Raw genomic sequence first — 11,418 nt, 5'->3', positions numbered from 1 at the left:
AAAATTTAATAACTTATACTGTACTAGGGATATTTTCTACTATTAAGTCACTCACTGTCAAAAGCAGAATTTGCAAATTAGTATTGTGTCAAAATCCAATAGCTTTAGTTGTCCTAGTTTTCATTGACAACCCTTAGGTGTCACTATGTTATTAATTTTCTGGTTAAACCCGATTTTAATATAATTATTTAAATATTTTAGGTGAAGCCGATCCAAAAAAAACGAGTCAATGACTGTTCATGTTTATTTAGTTTCGATAAAAAAATTTTAGTTAAGTGTATTAACATTTTTCCAAGATTTTTGATAAGCTTTGAATAGCATACCTAATTATCAACAATTAAAATATATATAGTTTGCTATGAGTTTTGTTATAACTTATAAACAATTTTACTATTTGATTTTAATAAATTGTAATTGGGCAGTAATTTAAAGACTTCTTATTTTAATTCAAGGTTTATTTGGTAATAACGATTTGTTTACATAGATTACAATTGATACTGCAAAACTATAAAAATAATGTTTGGAATAAAGAATTATTAAAACAAATGCTTTAAATTTAAAAATAATGTCCATCTTGATTTGAAGATTATTTTAATAAAATTGTTGTACAGTTACACATTTTTTGTTGGTTTAAGAGCATATTAAAGACACATCCAAAGCACAGAATAACCGTATTAAATTAACCTTTTATTATTTGTGTTTTAATGGAGATTTAGTTTATATAGTTATAGTTATAACATAGCGGTATAATATATGGTAGGAAAAGGAGGATAATACGTGTACCATGTTTGCTAGGCGTAACTATATTTGTATTGACTGAAGTCAACAATTAGTATGACATTGTTAGTAATTACAGATTATAATTAACCAGTAAAAGTTCAAAAGGTCAAAAGTTAATGGACCGGTGGACTGATGGTAATCAAATATTTTGTTTATTTAAATATAGGTAATATTTTATTTGTTGTTTTACATGTTGGTATAATGTTAGTTTGTGGCAATACGTTAGTTGCATTGCATTCAGTGACATATTTTTTGGAAGCTAATAAATCATTTCACCAACATGCGAAACTTGTTAAATTTATTTTAATCTAGCTTAATTTTAAAATTTTACTACAAACTGTGTCTGATGGTTATTATGTAGGTTAGGTTAGGTTAGGTTAGGTTAGGTTAGGTCAGGTTAGGTTAGGTCAGGTTAGGTTAGGGGTTAGTGCCTAGGGAGCGAGTGGTTTTGTGAGTGGGGCGTCAGTAAATAAGTCCCAGGTTCAAATTCTGCAAACCACTAAATAACACAGTGAGCAACATTCTCTTCTTATCATTAAGTAATGTTAAAACTGTTCTGAGCTAGTACTTAGTCTTAAAAAAATGTCTTAAGGTAAATAAAAATAAATACTAATTTCATTCGTAGTTTTTAGTTTATATTTTGACCCAATTTAAATTCTTATCACTGCAATTGTAAATTAAAAAGAATAAGAAACATCAAATTTACTTTGGTTGTTAAGAATCCAATAAGCTGTTTTAATGATATAGCCTAATCACCATACAGTTTAATTTTAAATCTTTTATATGTATGAACTGTTAATAACAAAGGAGAGAAGCAGTTAACAACGAACACTAAGCATACATTGTACTAATTTCTGTATGAGGTCGGGAAAAGCTGTGAAAACTTAATTTAAGAACACAGAAACTTTGAAACCAATAATCACGCTCAACAAATGTCAAATACAGAATCCTAGTCTTGAATCAGGCTTGGCGCAATAAACCGCTTGTACATTTGGCACTAGATGGCTTTCCTTTTAAGAACTGGATTTAAATCTTATGTTATTTGATGGACGTCTTAGGCTTGTATTTTACGTAAGTGTACAAAAAACACTCGTTTAACTTTTGTTTGTAACTACAACTGCCATGGGGAAATGTGTAGCCCTTTTACAGACGATAATTTATATTTGACATTTTGAAAAGACTATTACGCTATAATAACCAGGCAAAGTAAATTTTCGTTAATTTAAATTAGTAGCAAAATAGACCAAGCAATTGAGTTTTTTTAGAGTACAAATACATTGAGCTGTTGTTGTACTGTGACTAAACTGAACCAAACTAAAATAGTGTAACCGCCACAGCACAGTATGAAAATAGTCTTCAAGAACCTATTGCTTGAAGCTTTCATATTCAATACATAAAGATAATTACATTGCATGAAAACTATAACTAATGCGATTTATTTATCGAACTAATATTCAATCCGATGTTACATTGCAGCATAGTAGGTTCTCTACGTAACTGTACCAAATATACCAAACAAAGGTATTTAAATTTGTTGGAATTTTAAATGCATAATGGTTACCACTTAGGCTAAGAAATATACCGATAGGAAGGATTGATATCAGGAAATCAAGCCACAGTCAAGGATATTGAGATAAAAGCAAAGTTTAGTTTACAGTCATCAAGACGGATTGTGTTCGGAAAACTCTTGAAAACGTATCTTTGAAATTCGCTACTTAATTTTAATTTGCGAAGTTTACACTTTGTTGAAGTGGACTATATTGGGTTATACTTTATTATTATATAGTATAGCTGGGAACCTTAGTGTTTATAGTGCTCGAGTAGTAACCAAAAGGTCACCGGTTCGATCCTGAGAAAAGTTGGTAGCTTTTTGATTTTTCGAAACTGGACCCAGCTGATCGTAATCATTGGTCTTTAAATGAATTAAACAGCTGACCTTAGTTAATATCAAAGCTACACAAGATATACCTATATCAACATATGTTATATTTTTATATTTTTAAAGTTTTTTTTTATATTTTAAATGTTATATTTTTTTATTTTCAATTGTATAAGATATAAAACTGAAAATACAGCCAAAGAAGTTCATTTTAACTTACATGGTTTTACAAACTGTAACAGTTTAAGTGGAATTATTGTATGAATTTTCCACAGAAATAGGATATAACGTAGACTAAGCTAATATAAATACAGCAACACCAAGCAGTTCTGGTAAAGGTGTGTTTAATGGAAACACGAGAGTACAAAGCTGGTTCACTATTGAGTTTCTATTGTATTTGAATTACTCAGAGCTAGACTGGGCTTGACTAGTTTAATTTGTATTCCCCTTTGATGTTCAATAATGTAATAACTACTGTATTTGTTATTGTGGTTTTAAAGTTGTTGAATTCGAATTGCAATTCAAATATTTTATTGAAATGTGCCAAACATGTGTAGCCAAACACAAGAAAATAAATTGTTACTGATATAATAAAAACTCTACGGATGATAATAGATGTATTCATTAGTTAAAACACAAAAAGAGTTTTTGACTTAAACATATTAGGCTATATAAGGAGATTAAGGATACATAACTTTTGTTACATCTTATAGAAAGAGAAACGTACGTAGAAACTATGTTTTTCCTTTTAAGGTACAAAATACACACAAAATATACTTATTTCCGAACTTTTTAAACCCAGTAAGTTTTTATTTTTTATTTTCTTATAATTATTTGATTCAGTGAAAAAATTAATTCATACAAGCAAAGACGTACAATAACCGTAGAATATCAATTTACCAGCATTAAATTGTGAACTTCCAAATCTACAGCGTAAATATCTTCAGTCATCTCTTGTTCAGTACTTTTTTCAACAATGACCAAAAAAGAAGAAATAATTTAAAGTTGAAACCGTGCCTGTGAAGGTAATAACAAACCTTGACAGAATGTCAAATACAGAAACCCGGTTTCAAGAGCGACCTAGAAAATCGGGGATTTAATGCTGGAAAGAGTCTAGCACTTTTCTATTTGGTACATTTTATAGATAAGAGCACTTTACATTTTAAGTAACTTATATTTAGCTGTAGTTTCGTATATAATCATACACCTTATGGTCGTATTTTAAATGTATTATACAGTATATGCCAATGGGCGTATTTAGGTAACATTCTATAGAGCAATTGATTAGATACAGTACAACATACTTAAATTGAAGTTTATAAAGTTTATTCTTTTACTGTATCAGTTTTAATTTTACATGCATGTATAAGAGAGTCTAATATTGATGTTGAGCAAAGTCTTTCTATAAATTTTATTTTATTCGTACACGATATTATATCGAATTAAGTCTCCAAGAGAAAAAAGGAACCTTCGCCATACTTATGAAAATTTTATGATTTTAATATTTGCGCAAATATTATTATTTAATCAGGGCTACATTTTTAAAGTTTTAGATAAAAAAATCTATAATTAATACTACATATGTCTCAGTTCAAGGGAGGTAAGGTGTGTTATTTTATACAACCAAAAATTTATGTTTTTATCCTGGCGGAAAGCAAAAGGCAGGGAATGAGTACTAAACACTCTCTTCATATAACACTATTAAGATATTTCTATCCATTTGAAAAATAAAGGTAAAGATAACATGTATGATTACTACTACAAAAAATTTGAACAGTTTTCGTTGATATTTATTAAATTTTAATTTTTTTTCTTAACAAGTTTTAAAACGGAAATTTGTAAATTTCTCATGATCCATTATTCACCTCTTCCCATTCTAGAAGAAGATGCCAGTTTTTTTTTTTTTTTATTTTTTTTATCATGACTATTCTTAAGTTAATATTTATTCAAAGTAAATATTTCATCTTTTATACTTAACAAAACTTAAAACTAAAATTTTAATTCTTTTTTATGATCGATTACTTTTCTCTCCTCCATCTAGTAGAATAATAAAATATTTTTAAATACATTCGTGGTTTAGTTAGTCCATCCAAAAAATAACTAATCAATAACGTGATGTAACTCAAATGCGCTGCAGTAGTTGCAGACTGTGTTATTGTAAGCTCCATCACTATAATCCTTTCAATCTGCATCTAAATCATCTGAGCATAATTGAGTTTCCTCTTTCAAAACAACGTTGAATAACAAAGTTCTATAAAACAGTTGATTGAGTGTGTACTTCATTTGTTTTTACCTAAACCAAAAATACCTTTTGAGAAGGTTGTAAAAAAAGATCATCGCAGCACAAAAAAGTGTTTAATGAACAAGTAGAAAAGAGTCTGAGTTTCATATAATTTTTTTTTTTTTTTATTTATGTAAATTTGGTTATATTTAATTTCTTTAAAAATATTTGTTTAGTTCAATATTTATAGTACATGAGGTCAAATTGTAAAAACACTCAGTAACAAAAAATAACAGGATAAGTATTATTTAAAAGTTTTGTCAAGAAAGTTCCTTACAGAAGCTATAGAAATGTTGCTGACTTTTTATAACCTCCAGGAGTAAGGTAAAGCTTGATTAAATCCGAGTGGACTAAAACCGTTATGTGAACATAGAAAGTTTAGACACACAAGTTTTTAGTTTCATAGAATAGAATATAGTACTTGATCTTATGAAAATTTTATAATTATTAGGATGAACATTTCAAGAAATGTTGAATGAATATTTTCAAAATGTTTTGTTCCAATTACTTATTAATAGTCTTGAAGATGAACGAAGTGTATAATCATTCCCACTTTTAAAAATGCAAAAACCTCTTCTTTCTTATGATTAAGTGAACGTGGTTCAACTAATTACTGATTATTCTAGTTGCTTTGAAATCACCAAAATGTTGTTTTTGATGAATAAATATTTCAAGATCAAATTATAAATACCTATACATTATTTCTAGTCATGTCAATTATACATGTTATTGTTATCATTTCTTTCTCGGTGTATAGTTATTATTTTCATTAAAGTGTACAAATCGTATGATTTTATTAGAGGAATATTATACAACTAATTTGTTATGTATCGGATCTAATAACGTAATTTTTTATATATTGATGTTTAAATGAAAATAACTTACCAAGTAACTTAAGCTTTTTTTTACCAGAAGCATACATTTCTGTATTTTAACTGAAATTTATGTCACGTTTGTGAGTTTTTTTACGGAAAGTAAATAAAAGAAACGTCTTATAACACTTAAAACATATATTTACGCTTATACTGTTACTCACAAGACGGTATAGGCATTGGTTGGTGACGAGTCTCTATTGCGATACCGTTCATAATCAGTTTAGGGGTGTTTGGCGGCAACCCTCCGACAGGCTGCATGTGACTTGGAGTGGCAAATATGTTTGATAACATTTGTTTGGTTTTCAAACTCAAGGTAAAAGGGTGGTTTTGTCGAAAAGCATTTTGACGGAAATGCTAATTACACAATACAAAAGGTTGTTTTTATGAAAAAGTACGTTGTGTATACAAAAATATGGTAAGAGGTGATCGATTACGATTGGAATGAACGCATATTGGGTCTGATGATGATTGGAGTGTCCAATCAAAATCAATCACCACTTACCATCTTTTTTGTATATTTACCGTCTTGTGAGTAACAGTATAAGCGTAAATATATGTTTTAAGTTTTATGAGACGTTTCCGTAAATTTAATAACACGCACAATGCTGATCAAGAAGTTATTGAGTTTTTTTCTAAACTTCCTTTTAAAGAAGATTACAATTTTCAATAGGAGAATGAACTAATTTTTAAATATTAAAAATTAAATGGCTTCGCTGTAAGCCATTACATTTCAATCGATAATTTTATATTGGTTAGATATACTTTGGTTGCTTCATAACACGAATACATATTGCAGCTTATACTAAACAAGTCTATTCTCGAGTATGCTGTAGATGACAACATAACAGAGAAGGCAAATTAAGATAATCCAGCGAGACACAAACACAAAACCAACAAAGGTGTACGTGTTTGTAAACATCAGCTGATCCAACAATGTTATTAGACCGAGAGATTTAATTGCGCTTGGATAATTTAGATGCAGATTGAGAAGATCCAATCATGGTTGAAATAACGGCTTCAGGCTCCCTGAACTGTAACAGGAATTTATATTCAACCTTTCTCTATTGTTAACACCTTAGTGCGTTTCGTTTAAAATTGTCTTATAAAAATAGTTTACGTTTAAAAGTATTTGTGAGCCAAAATTAAAGAAATGTAAATAATATTTACTTATTGGGTCGAAGCGGTCAACATACACAAATCTCATTGACAAAGCCATTGAGTACGATTAAAATTCGTATATCAACACATATTTCTATGACGTATTATTTCAAAAGAAAAATTACAATAATACTGTAGGTTTAATTGTGAGAACGGTCATAAGCCTGGAGAAAATTGGAAGCTAGAAACAGCTGTAAATAATTCTTTTTGATCACCAGCTGGTTCCTATATCATACTGTAACCACATCAATATGAGTGTAAATATGATTAGCATGTTGTAATCATCACTAATCTTAACTTTGAAAAAGTCAATAAATAATTTATGGAAACGCTCAGAATTATCTTAAGAGTGCATACTAATTAGTTAGTTTTTCATGCGAATAAAAAGCGAAACTGACATATGTCAACGAAAATAATTTCAATTGTTTGTAAAAAATCAATTGGTAATTAGAGTTTAATGCGTGATAATATTCCGAACACATTGAGTCATGAAACGTAGCCGAGCATATTATGTAATAGTAAGAAGATCTTGTTTCTATAATATTAATTTAAGTCATAATAATTAAGTAATCTTTGAAAGTTTTCCTTATGTTTCCAAACACAGGAAATGATAAATAATGTTATATTGTATATATTATAAAAAATAAAATAAAAAAAATATTGCAGGGGAATTTGTTTAGATTATTAAACATCAGTAAAGGAGTATTTAGAATGAAGAAATTTAAAATATTTCCCAGAAAGAACAAAGTTAACAAGCTGTGTTTAGAAAAATAAATGTTTGAGCACTCTGTTAAATTATCCGTTCAATCTTTAAGGTTTGTTTTAGAAACATTTGTTGAAATATTACATATTAATAATTTGATTAGTTAGATGCTTGCTTTTATTAATAACACAGTTTTATTAACGTGGTTATATACAAATTATACTTATCCTTATGTTTCAAATGTTTTTTTTTTATAAAAAACTTTGTGCAGAAAATAATTGATTATATTTTTAAAATCTTTCATTCTCCTAAAGAGAGAAAAACATCAAAGTCTCAATTTTTCTAATAACTATTTCTTTTGTAAGAAGAATCTATTGACGAAGGAATTTTATACGTTAGTTCAAACTATGAGGTGGTATAATAGTTTTAGCTGAACATTATGTTAAATTCTTACTGTTTGAATTTGTTTTAATATTTTATCTAGGATCTTTAAGGACTCAAATAACAAAAAAAAATACTTAGAATACTTATAATGTTCTAATGACTATTCTTAAACTAAAATTTAGGTAAATTCTTTGTATTAAAAAAGTTTAAGTTTGTTTTCCATTGATTCTTCAAAGTTTTCGTGCACTGTTCTTAATATTTCTAATTTGCTTCAACTGATAAAGTAAACATGCTAATGCACCTTGAAATTTAAACCTGTTTTAATGGGGAAAATATTTACTTTTATAAAGAAACACACAAACTAATAACAACCAGAAACTTAAAAACCTTTAACCCTTCTAAAAACCATAACAATTTAAACTAACCTTACCACTACTTCGAATTAATAAGACGAGTCTTACGTTTAACATGTAATCTACTACTTATTTAAAAGGAAGCTTTCGCAAAATTATTATTTCTAATTCTACAAAGGTTAGTTTGAAAGTATTAAAATAATAGTTAGACTACAATGGAAGTTAATTGCAAATCGAGTTAAGCTCCAATATTCTCTACCTAATTGACAGTCCGGTCAACTCTGCCATGGCCTGATTTCGAACAATAAGGGTCTAGAGGAATGCTTACATTTATTGGTTTACAGTTATGAAAACGACAATAATACTACCTTAGGATTGTTTTCAGGTGAGTGAAATGTCTTAGTATAATTTATAACTAAATGTAGTTATTGAAAGTGATTGAGTGTATTGTGGTGAGTTATTAAGTGTCGTATTGAAAGTGACCTTTTTTACCAGTCGATTAATTAAGTCTACCGTTTTATCTTGAGGATAACTCTAAACCGAAACCATCTACACTAAATGTTCCCCAGGAACAAACCAACTCTTATTGCTCTTTTATTTACTCTCATTTGGGATAAAACTACAGTAGATACTAGAATCGTGTTGACAGCTTAAATATTTAAAAAATTATCAAAGCACCAAATTAGCCAACATATTGGTACAAACATTTGATGCACCTTGACTCGTCAAAAATAAATAGTTCCTGTACAGTTATTTGGCTCCAAAGTTTTAAGGTTACAGTTTCAATGTACGTTTTCAAGATGAATTTTAAAGATTATCTTAAGCTCACATCAACCCCTTCTGCACAAGACAGGTCCTCTCAGGGCCCCCTAGTGCCGGTCAAAAAAAGCAAGGGAACTCCTCTCAAAACGGAGTGAAAGCAAAGGATAATGAAAGGATAAACGATACATTTCTAGAACTAACCCAAAGGTAGAAGATAACTTGACTTCGGTGAAAGTTGGGAGCATGAAGAGAAGGATCTCCAAACCTCTGTTAGTTGCCTATTGCTACAAGCCGGAGAAGGCTGCGGTAATATTCTAACCCAGAACTGTGAACAGGAATTGATTACTAATTAAGTTTCCAGGGATTATGAATTAATAAAATGGATTATAATACATTTAGTGGAAAAATACATTAGTGATGTTTTGTCAAAGTTTATCACTTAGGTGTTGCGATTAACAGGTCGCATAAGGCAAACAATCAAACGTCTAGATAGTAAGGAAAACAAAACAGAAAGTTGTCTATAGTTCTTGTTTTTGTTCAGAATATGCTCATCTTTTCAGTTATCGTAGCACTATTGTTGTTATTTCACATTTCTTGTTATATTAATTTAAATATTTATATTTTCTATTATTTACTGCCTCAAAGTTCATATTGTCTAACATTACACCCTTCATTTTTGTTATTGCTAGGCTGACATGTTTTTTGCCCTTGTTATTATTATTGTAGACTATGTTTTACTACCAATGCCTATGTGACGTTTTTAATTTTAAAAAGATAATTCTTGTTACCTATTGCGTGTTGTGTCATTTTGCTCGTACAACTGCATTCTATTGTCCATTTGTAGAGTCCTTTGATCTTTTCCTTTTATTTATATTACTGTTTGCATTACAAATGTACAGCCTTATTATCACCACTGTTTGCTTGCTTTGTGCTATCTTGTCGTCTTCATATAGAAATTAATGTACTGTTTTGTAAAATTGAAAGTTACCGTTTAGATAAAAACTTATCCCATGCATTTACCTCACTAATTTACATTTTTATTCATGTCTAAACCATGACCAAATGATACGTTTATTGTAACCTATTACATCTAGATTATAAGTTGACATTCATAAATGCAAATACCACATAGTTCTTGAGTGTAAGGATGGCAAATTGGGTTGTAATTCAAAACCAAGGGTTGCTGCTGTTATCTTGGCACAAAGCAGAGACAGCGGATGAATACTAAACTAGTCCCTACATTTACTACATCTCTTTCAGCAATTTTGTACACATTTTACAAATATATTTGTAAAAAATAAGATATTTGATGATACCTTTTACTTTGATCTTGGACTAACACTATTTAACATTATCTTGGCCTGAATTACACACAACATTTTTACCTGATAAATGCTTGGATTGTGTAGTGGATTATTTAATCTTAAAAATTCTCCTTTTCCAAAGTATTTTTAGCTAGTACTTTCAGAGAAAATGTTTTAAAAATTCATTCCAATAGCTTGTTAAATTAAATACTTAATAATTAACACAAATATATAATAGAAAAATTTGAAATATTCAGTGCAAAAGCGTATTTCATTGATTTAACAACGATCAATAAATCACAGTTCTACGATATTATTTAGTTTTTCTGTCAAAAAAGTATTTAATAATCATGATTACCAATTTTAAGACATTTTTATTGGCAAGCATATCATTTAATATTTGTTTACATTTCTAATTACATCTTCAATATACAAATTTTACATATTGGGCCCCAGTTATTGGTTCAGGTAACAAGAATTGATTTGTTAAAATGAGGAAAACAGACTTAAACTGAACTTTAGCCAAACCGCAAAATGTAGGTGTATTTAATCGGGCTTAGCGGTTGGCCTCTGCTCGAAACACCCCGATCTAATTTAACTTTGAAGACATTTACCAATAATTATGATTAATTTAAGTTACGATACTTTCTGTTTCTTTTTGTATGGTCATAAACTGCTGTAGTAGCTTTAAGGTATTCCCAATCCACATTATTATTTTATATTTTTCTACTTTTAATACCAGGTCTAACAACAGTACTATAAACCCTACAGCACCGACTCACAGTACTAAATTGGTTCAGTGTTTAATGGTGACAATCTACTTTTGTAATCTTTAGAAATTGCGTTTTCTGTGATAAGCTTGCAGACGCCGGGAAACATTTACAAACAATTGTAGAACACATGTAAAATATTCGTGAATTTTATGTAACTTTAGCTGCA

General features: G+C 29.1%; 1 protein-coding gene across 1 annotated transcript in view; it reads left to right on the top strand.

Annotated features, from left to right (window-relative positions):
• Positions 1-9,418: 9,418 nt before the first annotated feature.
• The window catches only part of LOC129005382 (chaoptin-like), a 28,972-nt gene continuing 26,972 nt past the window's right edge, over positions 9,419-11,418 (top strand). Inside the window, exon 1 of the mRNA XM_054434251.1 lies at positions 9,419-9,481. Within this exon, the coding sequence (XP_054290226.1) occupies positions 9,419-9,481 (63 nt within the window). The remainder of the gene's footprint in view (positions 9,482-11,418) is intronic.

This window comes from Macrosteles quadrilineatus, unplaced genomic scaffold, assembly GCF_028750875.1.
Source record: "Macrosteles quadrilineatus isolate MER2022 unplaced genomic scaffold, UCM_ALF_1.0 Scaffold_20__1_contigs__length_2534061, whole genome shotgun sequence".
Lineage (NCBI taxonomy): Eukaryota > Metazoa > Arthropoda > Insecta > Hemiptera > Cicadellidae > Macrosteles > Macrosteles quadrilineatus.
Note: the sequence above shows the minus strand (reverse complement) of the source record. Positions and strands in the feature narration are given on the sequence as shown.